Source organism: Bufo bufo, chromosome 3 (assembly GCF_905171765.1).
Source record: "Bufo bufo chromosome 3, aBufBuf1.1, whole genome shotgun sequence".
Taxonomy (NCBI): domain Eukaryota; kingdom Metazoa; phylum Chordata; class Amphibia; order Anura; family Bufonidae; genus Bufo; species Bufo bufo.
Window position 1 is genome coordinate 558,400,756 of NC_053391.1, and position 22,931 is coordinate 558,423,686.

General features: G+C 45.1%; 1 protein-coding gene across 1 annotated transcript in view; it reads right to left on the reverse strand.

The window, feature by feature from the left end:
* KMT2D (lysine methyltransferase 2D) overlaps nt 1–22,931 on the reverse strand; it is a 158,304-nt gene that overhangs the window by 84,965 nt on the left and 50,408 nt on the right. The window contains 14 exon segments of the mRNA XM_040425528.1: nt 8,287–8,403; nt 9,529–9,606; nt 12,287–12,437; nt 13,160–13,281; nt 13,399–13,515; nt 13,609–13,755; nt 13,873–14,082; nt 14,200–14,244; nt 14,357–14,466; nt 14,560–14,724; nt 16,976–17,157; nt 17,322–17,426; nt 17,529–17,639; nt 19,304–19,420. Of these exon segments, the coding sequence (XP_040281462.1) occupies nt 8,287–8,403; nt 9,529–9,606; nt 12,287–12,437; nt 13,160–13,281; nt 13,399–13,515; nt 13,609–13,755; nt 13,873–14,082; nt 14,200–14,244; nt 14,357–14,466; nt 14,560–14,724; nt 16,976–17,157; nt 17,322–17,426; nt 17,529–17,639; nt 19,304–19,420 (1,777 nt within the window).

Genomic DNA, 22,931 nt, shown 5'->3' on the forward strand with positions numbered 1-22,931 from the left:
GAACCCAAGGTGGAGGTCCCCCGGACCTGTATAAGCGAGCACCCAAGAGAAGTTGGGTGACCTTCCCAAGAAGAGCGGCCCGAACCTGGTAGCAGATCAGACTGAAGCACCGAGGGCGCCAATCCGGAAAGAATCATACCACACTGCACCAGAATGATCTCCTTAGAGAATAGTGCAAGGCTTGCGGCAATCATCGTATCCCAAGAGAAAAAGAATGTCGCAGGAGGAAGGAGGCTACGTACGAGTAGCCCCGTAAGCAGTGAGAAGGCCAACCCACCTACAGGACGAGAAGGCATACACGGCCCAAACAACGCACAAGAACGTCCGCTCACTGCAAAAATATAACACCGCGAAGAGGGCCAGCCACAGAGTGCCACAGTATCTACGGGAGTGCAAACTGAAAGGAGTTATGCACAAGACTAATATGGAATGCGATGGAACGCAAACTGACCGCCCCGAAAGGGAGGAAATGTACCTGGCAAACTGCAGTGGGCAAGAATGCAAAGGCCTGCCCCAAAAAGGGGGAGATGCCCAAGGCCGGACCTACGTCAGAGAAGTAGGGCATACCATACTTCGCCCAGAAAGGCGCCATGCACATGGCCACACAGTATCCAGCGGAAACGCAGGAGGTCCACCTAGGGAAAAGGGGGACATGCATAGGGCTATCCTAGCATTAAGTGAGTGTGCAACAATTCACCCAACACCGAAATTTCGTGAGAGTGTAACTACTCCGCCAATGAAGGGGAACATGTGCAAGTCCAGTACAGCACATACAAGGACAGCCTTGAATCTTGTGAGCGTGCAAAATTCCACCCATGGAATGAGGGGTGGTCACGCACAAGGCCAGCACCGTATCCAAGGGGAGCGTAAGCGTTCCGCCCATGTTAGAGGCCATGCTCAAGGCCAGCAACGTATCTGGTGAGCGTAGTATGCCGCCCAGAAAAGGAGGGGGGGGGGGGGGAATCATGCACAAGGCCAGCATCGCATTCAGGGAGAATGCGAGCAGTCGGTGAGAATGTGTGTATGCCACCTGAAGGAGGCATGCCCATGGCCGGCAGCGAATCCAGTGAGAGTGCGTACACCGCCCACGGAAGGGGGGTCATGATGTGGCCGACGGTGGATCCAGAGAGAGTGCATGTATAGGGGTCATGCACATGGCCAACAATGTACAGGCGAGAGAACAACCACCGACCGAGGGAGTGTATGTATGCCGCCACCCGGGAAGGAGGCATGCCCAAGGCCGGTAGTGAATCCAATGAGAGTACATCATATCGCCTATGGAAGGTGGTCATGCACATGGCTGGCAGTGAATCCAGTGAGAGTGCCGAATGCCGTCCACAGAAGGGAGTCATGCCTATGGCAGGCAGCGAATCCAGAGAGAGTGCAGCGTTCCGCCTAAGGAAGGGGGTCGTGCACATGGCCAGCACCGTATCCGGTGAAAATGCAGTATTCCGCCTAAAAAAGGGGGGTCACGCACATGATCGGCAACGAATCCAGTGAGAGTGTAGCGTTCCGCCTATGGAAGGGGGGCACGCACATGGCCGGCAGCTAATCCAGTGAGAGTGCAGAGTTCCGCCTAAGGAAGGGGGTCGTGCACATGGCCAGCACCGTATCCGGTGAAAGTGCAGTATTCCGCCTAAAAAAGGGGGTCATGCACATGATCGGCAACGAATCCAGTGAGAGTGTAGCGTTCCGCCTATGGAAGGGGGGCACGCACATGGCCAGCAGCGAATCCAGTGAGAGTGCCGTGTTCCACCTATGTAAGGGGGTCGTGCACATGGCCAGCATTGTATCCGGAGAAACTGCAGTAGGCCGCCAAAGAAAGGGGGATCATGCACAAGGCCAACCCGCAGTTAGGGAGAGTGCAGTATCCCGCCCAGGAGGGGGGTCCTGCACATGGCAGGCACCATAACTGGAGAGGGTGACGAATGTTGCCTACAGAAAAAGCATGCACCTTGACCAGCGCCGTAGCGCGGAGAGGGCAAAAAAAAAACCCCCAGAAGGGGAAAAAAGAACCTGGCAGCGCCGCAGCCGGGGAGCGCGACACCATGCCGCCTATGGAAGGGGGGCATGTATACAGGCAGCACTCTGAGATGAGGCTGCAGCGTCCTGCGCAGCCCACAAGTCATATATATAATAAATATTTTTTTTTTTTTTTTTTTTAAACACACAGCCTCACTGAGGCAGATGCCACCTACAGGGCACAGATCCACCCATACAGGCCCATCCTCTGTGGGCGGGGGAACCTCCAGGCGGGAAAAATTCGCGCCTGGAGAAGTTCCAGCCCCCTCCAACAGAGGCCTGAATTTTTGCGGCCTAGTAGGCCGTGAAGCTGGGGCCTAAATTTTTAGCGGTGCCCGGCGAACCGGGGCCGCACAGTATTTAAAGTAGCGGCCGGGCCTACGGAGCGGCACATACCGGCCGCGGGTGCCCACCCCACGGGCCGGAAGAGCCGGGGCCTAAATTTTTAGCGGCGCCCGGCTGACCGGGGCCGCAAGTACTTAAAGTACCAGCCGGGCCTACGGAGCGGCACATACCGGCCGCGGGTGCCCACCCCGCGAGCCGGGGACCCGGATAGAGCGGGATCGTCTTGAAGTGGAACACAAGACTTCGGCGCCCGGCCGACCGGAAGGTTCCGACGGTCGGCCGGGGATGTTGAAGCGCTCCTTTGCAGTCCGCGGTGCCCACCCAGGTGTCCGGAAGTCAGGACCCTGCACCCTGCAGCCATTTTACCCCTGGAGCGGGCCCCTGGCCTAGAACAGCGCTCCATATGATTTCACCCCTGCCGGCAGCTACAACCACCTTTCCCCTGGACCGGTGCCCGTGAGAGCAGGGAGGGTCAGTGGCAGCAAGGCGCAGGCCCTCTGGCCCTGAAGTAGTGGCCGGTAAGAGGGAGGGGGACCCTGAGACCGGGTCTGTGAGGGTGGGACGCCTGCATTACCCCTCGTCAGGGGCAGCTAGGTGCGGACCTCCGCAGCTCCCTAGGCATTCCTCGTGTAGGAACAAGGGTGCCAATGTCCTGGAGGCCAGGAGAGAGGGAGCAGATGTCGCCCTGCGGCAGCCCAGGGCCAGCCTAGGTCTAGCAGGGACAGAAGGGTCCATAGGCCCAGGTAAGGGTCAGGCACGCAGGAGACCGAGGGGGGGGGGACGTAGGGCTGGAGAAGCCAATCTCTCACCATAGCCGTCTTCACCCTCGGTCTGTTCCAGCAGGGTCGCCCCTTCAGCTACTGGCACCGTAGTGGCAGGACGCCGGGGGAGGGACTTGGCGTGCGGGCGACCCTTGCGCTGGCGGGATGCAGGGGAGCTGGGCTGCCCTGGTCCACCTTGCCTTCTGTGGGGGAGGCAGCAGTGCGGGTGACCGGCACTGGCGCAGCTCAACCCCGGGAGAACAGAGAGGTCTAGTGCGTCTCTGTTATCCCTGATGATCTGGAACAAAAAGAAAATAAAACAAAGTAAAAATCTAAAATTGAAACAAGGAGAAACCAGCCCTGCAGAGCAGGGAGTGTCTTGCCTCCTTGGACACTAAGCAAAAACTGGCAGTCTCTCTCTCCAGGCTGAGGGTATAGCTGTGGAGGAGGGGCTTAACAGTCTTCACTTAGTGTCACGCCTCCTAGGGAGATGAGCTATACCCAAGGTCTTCTGTGTCCCCCAAGGAAATTGGGCGAGAAATAAAATCTCACATGAACTCACCATACCCCTCACGGAATCCAAATGCGTAAAATTTTTTAGACATTTATATTCCAGACTTCTTCTCACGCTTTAGGGCCCCTAGAATGCCAGGGCAGTATAAATACCCCACATGTGACCCCATTTCGGAAAGAAGACACCCCAAGGTATTCCGTGAGGGGCATATTGAGTCCATGAAAGATTGAAATTTTTGTCCCAAGTTAGCGGAAAGGGAGACTTTGTGAGAAAAAAAAAAATATATATCAATTTCTGCTAACTTGTGCCAAAAAAAAAAAAAATTCTATGAACTCGCCATGCCCCTCATTGAATACCTTGGGGTGTCTTCTTTCCAAAATGGGGTCACATGTGGGGTATTTATACTGCCCTGGCATTCTAGGGGTCCTAAAGCGTGAGAAGAAGTCTGGGATCCAAATGTCTAAAAATGCCCTCATAAAATGAATGTGGGCCCCTTTGCGCATCTAGGCTGCAAAAAAGTGTCACACATGTGGTATCGCCGTACTCAGGAGAAGTTGAGGAATGTGTTTTGGGGTGTCATTTTACATATACCCATGCTGGGTGAGATAAATATCTTGGTCAAATGCCAACTTTGTATAAAAAAATGGGAAAGTTGTCTTTTGCCGAGATATTTCTTTCACCCAGCATGGGTATATGTAAAAAGACACCCCAAAACACATTCCCCAACTTCTCCTGAATACGGCGATACCACATGTGTGACACTTTTTTGCAGCCTAGGTGGGCAAAGGGGCCCACATTCCAAAGAGCACCTTTAGGATTTCACAGGTCATTTACCTACTTACCACACATTAGGGCCCCTGGAAAATGCCAGGGCAGTATAACTACCCCACAAGTGACCCCATTTTGGAAAGAAGACACCCCAAGGTATTCCGTGAGGGGCATGGCGAGTTCCTAGAATTTTTTATTTTTTGTCACAAGTTAGTGGAAAATGATGATTTTTTATTTTATTTTTTTTTTTCCTACAAAGTCTCATATTCCACTAACTTGTGACAAAAAATAAAAACTTCCATGAACTCACTATGCCCATCAGCGAATACCGTGGGGTGTCTTCTTTCCAAAATGGGGTCACTTGTGGGGTAGTTATACTGCCCTGGCATTCTAGGGGCCCAAATGTGTGGTAAGGAGTTTGAAATCAAATTCTGTAAAAAATGACCAGTGAAATCCGAAAGGTGCTCTTTGGAATATGGGCCCCTTTGCCCACCTAGGCTGCAAAAAAAGTGTCACACATCTGGTATCTCCGTACTCGGGAGAAGTTGGAGAATGTGTTTTGGGGTGTCATTTAACATATACCCATGCCGGGTGAGAGAAATATCTTGGCAAAAGACAACTTTTCTTATTTTTTTTTATACAAAGTTGGCATTTGACCAAGATATTTATCTCACCCAGCATGGGTATATGTAAAAAGACACCCCAAAACACATTCCTCAACTTCTCCTGAATACAGAGATACCAGATGTGTGACACTTTTTTGCAGCCTAGGTGGGCAATGGGGCCCATATTCCAAAGAGCACCTTTCGGATTTCACTGGTCATTTTTTACAGAATTTGATTTCAAACTCCTTACCACACATTTGGGCCCCTAGAATGCCAGGGCAGTATAACTACCCCACAAGTGACCCCATTTTGGAAAGAAGAGACCCCAAGGTATTTCGTGATGGGCAGTGAGTTCATAGAACTTTTTATTTTTTGTCACAAGTTAGTGGAATATGAGACTTTGTAAGAAAAGAAAAAAAATAAATCATCATTTTCCGCTAACTTGTGACAAAAAATAAAAAGTTCTATGAACTCACTATGCCCATCAGCGAATACCTTAGGGTGTGTACTTTCCGAAATGGGGTCATTTGTGGGGTGTTTGTACTGTCTGGTCATTGTAGAACCTCAGGAAACATGACAGGTGCTCAGAAAGTCAGAGCTGCTTCAAAAAGCGGAAATTCACATTTTTGTACCATAGTTTGTAAACGCTATAACTTTTACCCAAACCATTTTTTTTTTTACCCAAACATTTTTTTTTTATCAAAGACATGTAGAACAATAAATTTAGAGCAAAATTTATATATGGATATCGGTTTTTTTTTGCAAAATTTCACAACTGAAAGTGAAAAATGTCATTTTTTTGCAAAAAAATCGTTAAATTTCGATTAATAACAAAAAAAAGTAAAAATGTCAGCAGCAATGAAATACCACCAAATGAAAGCTCTATTAGTGAGAAGAAAAGGAGGTAAAATTCATTTGGGTGGTAAGTTGCATGACCGAGCAATAAACGGTGAAAGTAGTGTAGGTCAGAAGTGTAAAAAGTGGCCTGGTCTTTCAGGGTGTTTAAGCACTGGGGGCTGAGGTGGTTAAAATACGTTCGTATGCATGAGGCCTTAGTCTGAAGCAAGCATGTTATAGAGCAGCATGTTATAGAGCAGAAGCAGCTGAGCAGATTGTTTTAGGAGAAAAGATTCACTATAACTTGTATTTCATACATTTAAATTCCTGCTCATTCTGAACTTTGAAGTCCAGGAGGCGGACATAGAGGGAAGGCTGTCACTCACTGATCGGACCACCTCCTGGACTTCAAAGCCCAGAATGAACAAGAATTTAAATGTATAAAATACAAGTTATAGCGAATCCTTTTTTTTTTCTTCTTGACCCGAGACGACACATTGCTGAAAAATGAGCGTCTATATCTGATATGCTGGCACGTGTCTGGACAGAACTGGACTGCCACCTAAACATCTGCAGTGTCACCAATGGAGCTCACATCGAGCATTTGCAGTGTATAGATAGTGTGTTTTTTTCATGTAAATAAGTTTGTGTTATGAATACTGAGGCTATAATATTGCACTGTCTTTTTGAAACACCCTAGGAACCACAAATCTGGCCACAAAATACAGATAAGGCTGCTTTCACATCTCCTCTATTATTGCCGTTATTCTGCTCAATTATAGGAGCAGAAGCACGAAAATAACAGAAGTACCTGGTAACTGACAGGAGTGGAGACTAACCGATACCAGTGATATGTGGGATATATTTTTTTTTTTAAATTGGGGGGGAAAAAAGCCCTGCATGCAGGATTTTTCTCTCGGCTATATAGTGGAAAAATTCGGGGCTTCTGCCACAGAGTGGAGCTTCCAATGCAGATGTTAAAGCAGCCTCAAAACAACACAGACAACGGTCCTCTGCTGGTGCTCTGTGGCCTGCTGCCCGTCTCTGCTTACATGGCAGCAGCAATGTCACCACTGCAGCCAGGTTTTGGCCACTGCGGTGATGCTAGTAAGCATGGCAAGTCACTGATGCTTCCATTGAAACAGAGTTTTGGCCACAGCACTCTTCCTAATGGCTTTTGTCGGTGCTGTCCCCGTGTTGATCCCTCTCTGCCTCGGGATCCGTATTCAACTGTTGCATATATGGTTGAAGACAGCACACTAATGTTTTTTTTTTTTTTTTTTTTTATTCATTTCAACATCAGTGGTTATTAAAAGATGATCAGTGCAACGTTTCGGGTCCTTTTAATAGGTGCCCTTTTTCAAGCTGATCCCATGCTTGGACATACGTGGGTGGCTGTAGTTATAGACAAGAGGACTACATTCTGCTGCCATTATCATTTTTTAAAAACTCTTTAATTATGGAAATTCTCACAGTAAAATTGGCTATCCTTATATTCTGCAAGTTACAACCATCCAACTGACAAACATCAGATAGGACCAGACACTGCCATCTGCTTCCCGGGTACAGAATTTGGAACTGAACCTTTGCACTACCCTAGTGTTACCATCACCACCTTGCCATTTTACTTAAGATTATTAATGCTCCATTTTATTTAAAAAATGTTTGTGCATATTACTTTACAATAAAAGTAAAAAACTTGAACTATCTGTTCAGAGAAAATTGTATTTGAGGTGCACACACAAAGGGGTTAGTGAATTGCTCTGGAAACCGCTACAGTGCAGAGACTTGGGCTCATAATTGTATTAATACCATTTATAGTTACTATTAGATTAAGTGTGTGTCTATTGGGTGTGCAAGATCCATCTACAAAGAACAGCTTAATATATTTACATTCGGATTTATATGTTTAAAGGGGTTTTCCAGGAGTACCGTATTGATAACCTATCCTCAAGATAGGTCATCAGTATCAGATGAGTGGGGGTCCAAATTCCAGTACCCCTGCCGATCAGCTGTATGAAAGGGCCACGGCCTCCCCACAGCACCGTACACTGTGTAGTGGCGGTGCTAGGTACATGGAGTCACTGGTCAGGGAAGAAGCCATAGCACTCAAAAGAGCGCTTCGGCCGCTACAAACTGCTGATCATGGTGGTGTCAGGGGTTGGACCCCCACCGATCTGATACTGATGACCTACCATGAAGGTAGGTCATCAATATTCTACTACTGGAAAACCCCTTCACAACCAGACAAAACAAGGACATACTGCTGTAAAGCAATGGTCGGTACAGAGTCACAGTACAACATCGGGAAAGGTGACAGCAGATGTGCAGCAAGGAAAGGTTTAAAGAGACCTGATGCAGAGGAATCATCTCCCACTGCATACCCAAAACATCACAAAATAAAGGAAATTTAGGGCAAGTGCGAGAGACCAACCCTCCGTGGAGATTTTATCCAGATCCGAGCCGAGGGCTCCCTCTGGCAGAGGCATCGGAATTCTCTCTGCAGTGTGGGCAGCAGCAACACTCAGGGCCCCAGTCTCTGACGCAACCTCTGCGGGGAGGGGAGGGCAGGTAAATAACTATCCCCATGTCTCAAGACAACAAGCAGAAGGAAAGAAAAGAGAGAGACTCTAGCCGAAATCCGCAATCAAAGAATGAGGGCAGTTCTTTAAATGAAGATGTCCAGTGGAAAAGGCCATAGATTAACCTATTCCTTTCTCATCAAAATACGTTTTGCTCATGCTAACAAAACGCATTAGTAATACAATCTGGCCTTCGACAATAACCAATTCAAAAAGAAAAAAAATAATGCATTTCCACCTTAAACAAACGCTCAGTTGTCTTGAATAATTATTTTTAAATTTACTAAAAGAATCTTTTAGACTACAGAGCGTCTTCTAGTCACCTCTACAACGTCTCACATTAGGCATAATTGTCAGCTATATGCAGGAAGAGAGACTATTCAGATGTTCCTTTAGCAGGTGCCAACTGGTACAGCCACCATGTGGAGTGCACAAAGTAGCTTGAGACGTTCCTGCTACATGTGTAGAGGCCAAGTAAATGGCATAATTCCCGACAAGTTGTCCTAGCAAAGGATTAGAGGGACTTTTAGACTCTGATGACCTATTCTCTGGTAGGTCATCAGTATCTGATCAGTGGGGGTCCGACACCCGGGACCCCAACCAATCAGCTGCTTGAGAAGGTGCCAGCGCTCCTGTGAGCGAAGTGGCTTTCTAGCAGCTTACCAAGCACAGCTCCATAGATTGTATAGCAGCTAAGCTCCCCTCACTTAAATGGGACTGAGCTGCGCCTAGGCCTTGTGACTGATGGACATGAGGTCACTGGCCTAGGGTAATCTGCAATGAAGTCATGGCGCTCAGAGGAGCACCAGTGCCTTCTCAAACAGCCGATTGGCGGAGGACATCCAGGTGTCGGACCACCCCTGATCAGACACTGATGACCTATCCAGATGATAGGTCGTTGTTTAAAAAAAAAGTGTTAGAAAACCCTTTAAGAATTGCCAATGACGGTATTGACAAAAATGGGCCAGTAACAGTAATCTAGATGTTTAAGGAGGAAATGATCGAGCATTTGTAAAAGGCCTGCAGAAATTACAATTTTGTTGATCATGCATTAACATTCAAAACAGGATAAGGAACTATATCAGATTGCCAACCTGAATTTTCGAGCTTTGTTTCATTGCTATCAGAATCTTCATGAGGTAATGCAGAACTAGAGGCAGCCATAGTCTCCGCTGTTTAAAAAAATAATAATAATAAATCAATTTCACAAAAATCACCTAAATGACGATGTCCAACATCTCCATCGAACACAAGAAACTTTGTAAGGCTACTTTCACACTTGCGCTTTCCCTTTCCGCTATGGACATCCATCACGGGATCTCAAAAGCGGGGGAAAATGCTTCAGTTTTGTCCCCATTCATCGTCAATGGGCACAAAACTTAAAAGGGAACGAAGTGCACCAAAATGCATTCCGTTCAGTTTCATTGCGTTCCCATGATGCACACAAGAGTGCTGCAAGCAGCTTTTTTAAGTGCATCCTGGGATGCGGAGCAAGACGGATCCGGCATGACTCACAATGTAAGTCAATGGAGATGGATCAGTTTTCTCTAACACAAAAGAAAACGAATTCGTCCCGTATTGACTTACAATGGCTTTAGAGACTGATCCGTTATGGCTATTTTAGAGATACAACCAGATCCGTTCATAACATGACGGAAGCATATGTGAATGTAGCCTAAGGCTGAGTTCACACGGGCGTTGCAGGAACATGCACGATTTTTCCGCGCGAGTGCAAAACATTGTAATGCGTTTTGCACTCGCGTTTGAAAAATCGCGCATGTTTGGTACCCAAACTTCTTCACAGAAGTTCGGGCTTGGGATCGGTGTTCTGTAGATTGTATTATTTTCCCTTATAACATGGTTATAAGGGAAAATAATAGCATTCTGAATACAGAATGCATAGTAAAATAGCGCTGGAGGGGTTAAAAATAAATAAATAAATAATTGAACTCCCCTTAATCCACTTGATCGCGAAGCCCGGCATCTATATTCTGTCTTCATCTTAGCTGTGCAGCAACAGGACCTGTGGTGACGTCACTCCGGTCATCACATGATCCATCACCATGGTAAAAGATCATGTGATGGATCACGTGATGACCGGAGTGACGTCACCACAGGTCCTGTTGCTGCACAGCTAAGATGAAGACAGAAATAGATGCCGGGCTTCGCGATCAAGTGGATTAAGGGGAGTTCAATTATTCTCTCTTTTTTTTTTTTAACCCCTCCAGCACTATTTTACTATGCATTCTGTATTCAGAATGCTATTATTTTCCCTTATAACCATGTTATAAGGGAAAATTATAATGATCGGGTCTCCATCCCGATAGTCTCCTAGCAACCGTGCGTGAAAATCGCACCGCATCTGCACTTGCTTGCGGATGCTTGCGATTTTCACGCAGCCCCATTTACTTCTCTGGGGCCTGCGTTGCGTGAAAAACGCAGAATATAGAGCATGCTGTGATTTTCACGCAACGCACAAGTGATGCGTGAAAATCACTGCTCATGTGAACGGCCCCATAGAAATGAATGGGTCGGTATTCAGTGCGGGTGCAATGCGTTCAACTCACGCATGGCATCCGCGTGGAATACTCGCCCGTGTAAAAGGGGCCTAAGGCTGTGCACAGACCAGTTTCATGGCTTTCGTTGATAACAGAGGAAAGGCAGCTCTATGCAAACAGTTTTCAAACAGAAGGCATCCACTCCCGGTGGCCCTGACTGAATTCAGTGTGATATGGTGGACATCATGATTGCTGCTGTAGACTGTGTGGTTTCCACCATGGAAAATACTGGAAAGGATTATGAAAATCCAAAACAGAACTCTTGAACTCAGTGTCAACATAGACTAAGGCTACTTTCACACTAGCATTTCTATTTTCCGGTATTGAGATCAGTCATAGGGTCTCAATTCCAAGAAAAACTGCTTCCGTTTTGTTCCCATTGTCAATGGGGACAAAACGTAACTGAACAGAACGGAGTGCTCCAAAATGCATTCCGTTCCGTTCTCATACCGGAGAGCAAACCGCAGCATGCTGCGGTTTGCGTCCCGTCATGGGATGCAGAGCAAGACGGATCAGTCATGACCCACAATGCAAGTCAATGGGGACAGATCAGTTTTCTCTGACAATAGAAAACGGATCCGTCCCTCATTGACTTTCAATGGAATTCATGACAGATTCGTCTTGGCAAATGTTACAGATAATACAACAGGATCCATTCATAACGGATGCAGATGGTTGTATTATCAGTAACAGAAGCGTTTTGGCTGAACCCTGCCGGATCCAGCAAAAACACTAGTGTGAAAGTAGCCTAACAGAGATACCAACTACTTCTACATGAGGAAGTTGTAAATCGACAGTTTCAAAAGGACCAAATAACTTGACAGTCCCCATGTCAGTTCTAGCTTAAATTTACACTAACAGTTGAAAAAAACATAAGGAATTCTTAACCCAAAGCAAACTATTAGGTAATTGTATATTAGACACAACCACCATCCACTGCATTGTATAAAGGGTTGATCTACCAGGTCATCCACAAGATATGCCATAAATGTCCAATAAGCGCGGGTCCTAGAGTTCAGTTGCATGTGGATCTCTTCATTCACTTCTGAAAATAGCAGCATGCACTTACGCCGCTATTTTCAAAACTCCCATAGAACTGAATGGAGAACTGTGCATGCGCAGACGGCTCTCCATTACTGGTGGCATGGTTCTTAAGGTAGGTAGGACCCGCACCTATTGGATATTTATGGCATATCCTATGGGCATGTTATAAATGTCTAGATGGAAAAACCCCTTTAAGTGGAATTGTTCAATAAAGGGTTTTTCAGTATAGGAATTTACTAGAAATTATCACCTGTGTTTTGTTGGGGCAACTGCGAGGTTGGAGCTGTTCCAGAGGCAGGACATGGTATACTCTGCGCACTTTTCACCTTTTGTTGCACCGGACGAGCAGCAAGAAGCGCTTGTTTGCTGAGTTCCATCAACTCCTTGCCAAAAAACGCTTCCTGTGGAGAAAGGACTTAGGTTAAAAGGGATTGTCCACTTTTTACTACTGATGACCTATCCTCAGGATAGGTCATCAGTATCAGATTAGCGGGGGTCCGATACCCAGCACCCCTACCGATCAGCTGTTTGAAGAAAAGGCAGCGCTCCTTTGAGCACTGCCTTCTCTGCTCGCCGCACAATTGCAGTGGTGAGCAGGTGTAACTACAAGTATGGCGTTCCCCATTCACTTCTATGTAACGGCTCTGTAGTATTCACTTGAACAGACAGAGCCGTCCCATAGAAAGGAATAGGGAACTCCATACTTGTAGTTACACCTGCTCACCACTGCAATTGCTGCGGTAAGCAGGTAAACAGAGCAGAAAAGGCAGCACTTGTATGAGCGCTGCCTTCTCTTCAAACAGCTGATAAATCAAATAAAGACAGATTAAAAAAAATATATATATTATTTTTAGCTCCAAAGGAGTACAATGAAATAATAAAAATTGGCCCCGAAGGTGTACATAGCCATTAAGCAAGGTCAACGTTTTCTAAAGTGCTTAAAATGACATGTTCCATGTACCCAGCATTCTGCCGGATGCACATTTTAATGTTTCATCTAGTCTTCTTGAACACGCTAAGGAACCGCAGGTAATACTTCTTCACAGCACTGTACGATTCGCCGTTTCCGGTGAGCTAGATTGCATATTGCAGAGCAGCAGTCCATAAGTATGCTGTGACTCACCTGCAAGTATGCTGGGAACATATCCTCAAGTTTGCTCTTTTTTCTGCCTCGTCGTTTCTTCTTCTCCTCAGTCTCTGTTGTCCCAGGTTCTTGGCCACCTTCTGCAGGAGTCTCTGGAGGGGCTGTGAAAAGTAAAGAATGATATTAGACTCATATCCCATAGGCACATTTTCAGGACATTTATTACCTGTGCTAATATGATATAAGATGCATAAAGTTAGGCATTTAAAGGAACTTACCATCCTCTTGGTGAATATCTCGGTTCTGGTCTTCACGAAAGGCCTCCAAAAATGCTGCGTGTCCCTTCCTCGACCGAGTGTGAGTTTTCCTCTGTCTGATCATAAAGCCACCAATTCCTACAGAACAATTATTTTGGAAGAGACACGGATGCTACTGCAATACTAATAAAAATAAGTATTCCCCAAGCACAAGGCATTTTTAATTCCTACCTGGCCTATATGGTTTTCTTTTCTTTTTCTTGGCATCATCTGCATCTTCAACCCCTTTGACAACCTCCACTTCTCCTCCGGCTTCACGCTCAGGGGTACCTGGAGGTTCTAGCTTAATTTCACACTCCATGAGTTCATTATTGCCACCTAACACAAAGATAAATAAAAGCCTTATAAGAAATTACATAGTAACAAGATAGACCACAGAAAATGTCAAGAGAATGACTGTGCGGAAACCACTTAATTTGTGCTAACGAGGCTCACCATCTGCTTTGGGATCATCACACTCTGCATCTCCGTCCTTCCTGTCATCACATGCACCATGTTCTGGGCCATCCAAGAAAATCTCTCCTCCAGTACTCACTCGGGAACGCCTTGGTTTCTTTTTCTGAAGAGGCGTTAACGTGAGGCTGCGCAACAAGGCCATACCTGCCTCGGTCAACCAAACTCCCTCAAAACGGAAATATTGAGGCTCTGAGAAAACATAAATATCATCTCAAAAATACAACTTTACAAGATGTACTCTTTTCTTTACAAGGAATGTACAGTGCCAAGAGGCAGGCAAAGTGTATCTGAATAGAACAAACTCACCTGGTTCTTTCACCTTAACTGGACTTGGCGGAAGGATTATTGGAACTAGTGGAACATAGGTAAATAGGGGAAAAAAGATTTAATGCTCATCTGCTGGTAACAAAACACATTACACAATAGAAAAAGAACAAGATATAACTGGAATTCAGATACATACCAACTGGTTTTATGATGAACGGTTGACAGGACGTGCAATGAAAGCCTTCATCTGCTGCTTCCTCTACCTCCTCTTCAGTAAACAGGTTCTCGCAAACTGCGTGCAACCACCTGATTATATCAGGAGGGGAAAATATTTCTTAGGTGTGTTTTTTAGACAAATGGACATAGAAGCAAGATTATGGCCCATTAAATATGGTTTACCTCTCACAGTTTTGACACTGTATCAAAAGATCCCCCTCCATATAGTTGAGGCGGCAAACAGGGCAGCAGACCAAACTAGCACAAGGCGCACAATGTGTATAATTGTTCTGCCATTCGGAGTGGAATCCTGGGCTGATCGATCCGCACTGCATGCAGCAAACGCACCTGCAAGAGAAACACGCCCCATCTGTCATCAGGCTCAGTGTCCTATTTTTTTTTCCCCCTTTTTTTCCCCACATGAGAAAACATACAGCAAGAGCGGAGGTGCTGCACAGGCAGATGAAGGAGGGGGATTGAAAACATTGGTTAATTGAGAGCACGAGATTAGACTGTCACGCACTTTCACACTAGCGTCGCTGGATTCCGGCAGGATGTTCCGTCGCCGGAACTGCCTGCTGGATCCGGCAATCTGTATGCAAAACGGATACCATTTGTAGACGGATCCGGATGCAGATCAGTCTCACAAATGTATTGCAAATACCAGATCCGTCTCTCCGGTTGTCATCTGGAAAAACAGATCCGGTATTTATCTTTTTCACATTTCTAAAGGTCTGCGCATGCAGAACACTTAGGGCCGGATACGGCATTAATGCATTTCAATGTAAAATAATGCCAGATCCGGCATTCCGGCAAGTGTGGCGGTATTTTCTCCATCCAAAAACCGTACAGTGACTGAACTGAAGACATCCTGGTGCATACTGAACGGATTGCTCTCCATTCAGAATGCATGGGGATAAAACTGGTCAGTTCTTTTCCGGTATTGAGCCCCTAGGACGGAACTCAATACCAGAAAAGAAAAACGCTAGTGTGAAAGTACCTTAAGCTGCTTCTCCACACTGCTGTGGAAATACCCCCGGCCACATTCTATATTACAGAATTGCTATAAAAAAAATTTAAAAAATGGAAACGTGCCATTTTTATTTTTTTTGCAAACCTGGCCGTAACCCCTGGAAATGAGCAGTGTATAACACGATGGAAAAGTGGATCAAGCCAGCAAAGAAGACAATATGGACAATCACAATACATTAGTAAGTGCCTTGTATTAACATTCTCTACATGATAAATGCCATTTGCTGAAGTGCTAAAACCCCTTTAAAAGAGCCAGGACAGAAAGTGGGCTATAGTCATGGCCAAAAGTTTTGAAACAGACAAAAATGTTGGTGTTCAGAAAGGTTTGCTGCTTCAGTTTTTATGGTGGCAATTTGAATTAACTCTAGATTGTTATGAAGAGTCGTCAGATAAATTATAATAAATTGTAAAGTCAATTCTTGCCATGAAAATTAACATAATTACAAAAACGCTATTTCCACTGCATGGAAGCCCTGCCACAAAGTGACCTAACATCAATTCAGTGATCTTCTTATTCAGTAAGAAGAAAAAGTGTTAATGAGGACAAGGCAGCTGATATCACTGTCGTGCTGACTAAATTAGAAGAACAGACTTGTTGCTTTAAAAGGGGGTGGTGCTTTAAAGTCATTGTCTTCTTCTGTTAACCATGGTTACCTCCAAGGAAACACGTGCAGTCATAATTGCTTTGCATCAAAAGGACTTCACAGGCAAGGACATTGCTGCTTGTAAGATTGCAGCTAAAATCAAAACATTTATCGGTCATCAAGAACTTTGAAGAGATAGGTTCAACTTTCTTGCGCCCAAGAAAGTCCAGCAAACGACAGGATTGTCTCCTTAAGAAGATTCAGCTATGGGATCGAGTTAACACTAGTGCAGATTTTTTTCTGGAATGGGAGCAATTTTGCCTGAGAACACTGTCATGAATAAAGAATGGCATCAAAAGCATCCTCCAAGAGCATCATCATCTTCTTCTTCTCCCAAGAATCTGGGAGCATTTTGGTGATGAACAATACTTTTTCCAGTATGATCAAAGTATCAAAAGTGAAACACTGAAATTTTGAGTCTATGGCTAGGAAACTCCATAGAACGCAATCTATTAAGAATCTGTGGTCAATCATCCAAATGCAGGTAAATAAACAAAAACATAGAATTGTGATAAACTCCAAGCACTGATTAGGAAGAATGGCTTGCCGTGAGTCAGGATTTGACCCAGAGGCTGATACCCAGCATGCGAGGGGGCAAACTGCAGAGGTCTTGAAGAGTCAACACTGGAAATATGGAGTCTTTGTACAAACTAGTGTTATGTATTTATCGATAAAAAAATTAAAATAAAAAAAAAAAAACCTACTAAAAATACTTATAATTCTACATCAGAATACCATAGACACATCTGACAAAAAAAAAGACTGAAAAACACAGAATTTTTGTCAGTCTCAAAACTTCTGGCCACTGCTGTCAATGAAGCGACTTCAAAAATTTATATCCCGAAACTATCCACCAGAATTGCTTGCAAGAGGTGGACATACCAGACCCTCTACATCAGGAAGTGATTTAGGATGGCACTCACCATTTGCATTTCCAACCGCCCTTGGGTACAGTGTGCAGAGGAGGGTCGAGGCAATACGTGTGGTAACTGATGTCACAGTCATCACAAAGCAGCAAGCGAGATGGGTCTGTGGCCTTACCACACACTTCACAAACTATGCACTCCACACATCGCCAGCCCTTAAGCAGCATCACCTTTGAAATCTAGATACAGAAAACAAGAGGATCAAATAAAAAAAATAAACATATTAAAAGGAATTGTAGCATGGTTTGGCACCAGTAACATACAATGGCTTTCCTTTTCTACGTCAGTTGCTGATAGAGGAAGGAGACAATATTTTACTGATGGGGAAAGTAATAATACGTACCTTACTGTTTACACAGTAGGGGTGATAGCACTGGGAACACTGGGAACATGCTAGAAGATGCCCCTCTGAGCCACGTCCAAAGCTGCCACAAACAACACACATATCCTAAAAGACAAATTGAAAAAAAAAAAAAAACATTTTTATAAAAGCCATTTTACTATACACTGACTGCAGTAAGAAACAAACCTGTGTGTCGAAAAAGCTCACCTGCATGAGCACAAATTTGTCTGTGTTGGAAAAGAGCACCACGGTGTTCTGCATGGTATCATCCTCCTCTTCCTCCTCCTCTTTATCTGGAGAGCCTTCAGGATCTACCATCTGATGAGACAGTGGTTAACACATTTAAATGGGAAAAGCCAAAATATATTCTGCGGTCAAAAGAGATCTACAATAACTCATGAAGAGGACTGCATAGAATAAGATGTCTTTATATATCTTTATAGATCACGTATTGATATTACATTTCAGGTTTACATTTTGGCCAAACTTTAGGAAGGATCAACGCAGCACATTGGGGGAAATTTACAAAGAATAGGGGATTGTATTTGAGAGACCGGTAGTCTATTAAGGAGGGTAAGCCTCACAATAAGGCACATCTATGACCCTTCATGTGCAAGAAAATCAAATCAACACCAGCAATGGGCTAGCATAGATAGGATTTTTAGGATACTTTTGCAGGATCCGGCAGGGTTCAGCAAAAACGCTTCCGTTCCTGATAATACAACCATCTGCATCCGCTACGAACGGATCTAGCTGTATCATCTTTAACATGGGCAAAACGGATCCGTCATGAACTCCACTGAAAGTCAATCCATCCCCATTGATGCATTGTGGGTCATGACAAACCCATTTTGCTCCGCATTCCATGACTGAAAGCAAACCGCAGCATGCTGTGGCTTGCTCTCCGGTATGAGAATGCAACCAAACGGAACGGAATGCTTTTTGGAGCACTCCGTTCTGTTCAGTTACGGATCTCAATACCCGAATATTAACGCTAAGTAGCCTAAATTACGCCAGTGTCTGGCACATATTGTAGTAAATTTGCAGAGACAAGGGAGGCCACGACCCCTATGACCCATCCACTTATCCGAAATTTTTTTATATATATTTTTTAATCCCCAGTAAGCAATCATGCCCTCATTATCTCCCGCCTAAACTACTGCAACATTCTCCTCTGTGGCCTTCCATCTAGCACTCTCGCACCCCTCCAATCTATCCTCAACTCTGCTGCCCGACTAATCCACCTCTCACCCTATTACTCCTCTGCCTTTCCCCGCTGCCAATACCTTCACTGGCTCCCCATTGCCCAGCGAATTCACTTCAAAGTACTAACAAATACATACAAGGCCGTCCACAACCTGTCCCCTCCCTACATCTCTGAGCTACTTTCCCGATACATCCCCACACGCACTCTCCGATCCTCACAAGACCTCCTTCTCTCCTCTCCTCTTCCCAGAATCGCCTCCAAGATTCCTCCCGTGCATCCCCCATACTCAGGAACTCGCTACCCCAACATATCAGACTCTCACCTACATTGGAATCCTTCAAAAGAAACCTAAAAACCCACCTCTTCAGACAAGCCTACAACCAGTGACCCTGCTGCCTCTATACCGCCATGACCAACTTCATCCACACCTACTGTGTCCTTCTCCCATACCATGTAGATTGTAAGCCCTCACGGGCAGGGACCTCTCTCCTTCTGTACCAGTTTGTAACTCGTCTTGTTTATGATTAATGCAATTGTCTGTATTATGTATGTGCACCTCTTCTCATATGTACAGCGCTATGGAATGAATGGCGCTTTAATAATATTATTATTATTATTATTATTATTATTATTATTAATAATAATAATAATAATAATATCAACTATGATATAATCCCCCAACTTCAGGCCCGATGTCAGGGACAGTTTGGTTCTCCTCGTGGGATTCCCTTCTGTCCAGATTTAAAGTATGCGTACAGCAAATTTCAGGTCTCACCGGCAAAGTCTCAATGGAAGAGGTCGTAGACTTTAATCTTGATCTTCCTCTGCCCCTGCTACCAGCGCTACTACCTCCACGGGGTCGTCGCCTTCCAGGAAAGCTGCTGCTTCGACCCTTTAGATAGGACATAATGACATTAAAATGTAAAAATCAAACATGGAAAATGCATAAAAACAGGTGGAAAAAATGCAATTCCAATGCAAGGAACGACGCTCTACTGCACACGCATCAAGACATGCACAAGTCAGATTCCTGTACAGGGAGGATGACGACCGATATGCACCACCTCCCAATGAAGTGATAGATTTGGCTACTTAGTTCATTTATATTACACAGCCTCAGGGTCTTGGAGACCTCACTGCAAATGCTGCACTAATAGAGGAAAATCCAATAGTATCTTAATGGGCCATAACCAGCGCTGTATACTCCACCTGACAAAGCTCTACAAAGGCGAATATTCACATATTGCAGTTGAACTGCGATTTTGTAGCAGGTTTAAGGAGAGTTCCCACCACCATTACATATTTCTGTTCTACTCCGTTAGAGGAGCAGAACGAAGATAGCGGAAGAACCGGATTCACATCTGAGTTGTAAACTCTGACACTCTAATCCAGTCCCTGCATCCGGCATGTATGGCAGACAAATAAAATACTACATGCAGGATTTGTTGTCCAGTAGAAAGCCGGCATATGGGGCAGAAAGCAGCCCGATCTTCGCTGGATTCCATTACAGTGAACGGGGATCCGACGGTACACGGTCCTGCTGCCGGATACAGTGAACTCCAGCAGTCTCTCCGGTGGAACAGAATGCTGGAGTTCACAGTGCATGTGTGAACACGGGCCTGACTGAAAAGAATAGCGCTCAACAGATTATTGACTACAACGGAGTCTGTTCGGTCTCCATTCGGGATTCTGATTTTCCACTGGACACAATTGTTGCATACAGGAATTTGTAGGTGCTAATAAATGTGATTTTTTTTTTTTCCCCTCTCCCTTAGGCTACATACACACGACCGTGTGCCCCCCGTGGCCGTATTGCGGCCCGCATACAGTGTGTTCGCAAAACACAGGCCATGTGCATTCCGCATCACAGGCCCATTCACTTGAATGGATCCGCAATCACCGAGATACAGAATGGAGTCACGGATCGGAACCCCACGGAAGCACTACGGAGTGCTTCCGTGGTGTTTCTGGCCATGCCTCCGCACCGCAAAAAAGTAGCGCATGCACTACTTTTTTGCGGTGCGGACTCCATTCAAGTGAGTGTGTCTGCGATCCGCATGCGGCTGCCCCACGGTCTTTGCCCGTGCATGGCGGACCACAATTTGGTCTAGAGTTCTACAGAATATCATGAGCAAAAAAAAAATATATAAAAAATTACATGCACATTATAAAAATGAGGGAAAGTGACAAAACATGCCAATTTAGGGGGTAAGTTAATACTAGAGCTGTGAACGCCAACCAGGAGGAATTAGGAACGTAGAATTCATTCCAAGGTCCTGATATGCAGCAGAGTTGCGGTTGTAGTATTATAATATAAGCAATATTATACACCTTCATGTAAAAAAATGATGCTGCTGTTAAAGGGGTTTTCCAAGACTTACATACTGAAGACCTATCTTCTGGATAGGTCATCAGTATCTGATCGGTGGAGGTCTGGCCCCCAGGAGAAGGCGCGATCACTCACAGTAGCGCCGCGGCCTTGTCTTAGCATTCTGTAGGCGTCACGTTCATCAGTCACATGGCCGAGACACAGCTAAGCCCCACTGAAGTGATTGGATGTGAGCTGCAATACCAGGCACAACCACTATACAATGTATGGAGCTGTGATTGGTGAGCAGAGAGAAGTCCCCAGCGCTCAGTGGAGCGACGGTGCCTTCTGAAACGGTTGATCTGTAGGTGTCCTGAGTGTCGGACCCCCACCAATCTGATACTGATGACCTATTCAGCATAGGAAAACCCTTTTCAAGGCGGTATTGGCACGCTTTATTTCTAGTGCTCTGCTCGGTTACAGGAGCAGAACAACAAAAATAACACAAGACCAGTCAAAAACACACAAGCGTTTATTCTGCTACTGGGGTTTTTGTTAATTAGGTGGCGTGTTTTGAATCTGTCATTTGTTCAAAAATGCAGCATACTGAAGCCTTTCTGGCAGTTTGACACCTCTATAAAGGGAAAAAAAAAAAAAAAAAAAACACATTTAAAAAAAAAAGCCATAAAAATGCATGGAATACATCGGAAACCACAAGCAGTTTCCATAGCATTTTTTAGTGAGCAGAAAACTCCACACCAATTTGTAAGGGCCCTCATAGAATTGACAGCTGTATGCAGCACCCCAGGATGGGAGAGAACATTTAACCTGGCCTTTTAATGCCTTAGATGCTGCTGTCACCAGCAACAAAGACAATAGGGCACTTTTTATTTTTATAAAATTTAGCAATTTTGTAGTTTACAAAAAAAATAAAAAATTACAAATATTAAAAGCTCATAGACCCCTTTTCGCATTTATAAAAATAAAAAAAAACACACCACAACAACATGGTAGTAGAGCATCCATAAAAGTCTGAACTATTAAAGTATCGTGTTTTGTTAGAGCTAAAGCATAACAAAAAAATATTAAATTGGTATCAGCGTAATCAACCTGACCCACAGAATAGAGTTAAAGGGGTTTTCTCATCTCATACAATGGGGGCAAATCGTCTGATAAATGTGGGTCCCATACCTATATTGAGAACGAAGCCCCGAAAACGGTGGAGGGCGCACTGCGCATGCACAGCCGCCCTTCATTCATCATTCATTTTCTATGGGGCTGCAGCGCTCAGCTATTTCCGTCGGGCCCATAGAAGTGATTGGGAGCGGTGGCCAGTCATGCACGGTGCGCTCCCATTCACTTCTATGGGGAGAGCGCTTGGTGGTGGCCAGACTGGAGTCCTCCAGCCACCACTTTGCGGGACTCCGTTACCAATATAGGTGCGGGTCCCAGTGGTGGGACCCGCACCTATAAAACAATGGGGGCATATCCTAGCGATATGTCCCCATTGTCTGAGATGAGACGACCCCCGTCTACCACACACTAAAAATGGTGGAATTAGCCACAGCCATGAATGTACATCTTACAGTCCTGATCTTTAATTCATGGCTGTTAAACCACAACATGCGTTAAATTTTTTCTTTTTTTAAAGTGTCTGTTCATTTAAGTTGTCGTCTGTGTTGTAGATATTGATAAACTACCCATAGGATAGGTTATCAACATTCGATTGGTGGAGGTCGGACACATGACAGTCCTATTAACACTTAAACAAAGGAGGCAGGGTACAAACCAAAAGAAAATAGACCCAAACCAATAATTTGGTTTGGCAATACAGATGTAGATAGGAAAGGAATTAAATCAATCAGTTGGACAGCAGTGCTCCTCTCAAAATACATCCAGAGTCCAATACTTCTTTCACTGAAGCCACATTGGACAGACTATGTTAAATGGTTACATCACTCAGCAATCACCTCCTTGACAAATACATGCCCTTTCTAATTGGCGGCTTTGGACATTCCATCAAGCATTTGAAGTTAATTCATAACTAGTCTCTAGCATTCTAACTTCAATTTAGAAAAACATTCTTTGTTAACAA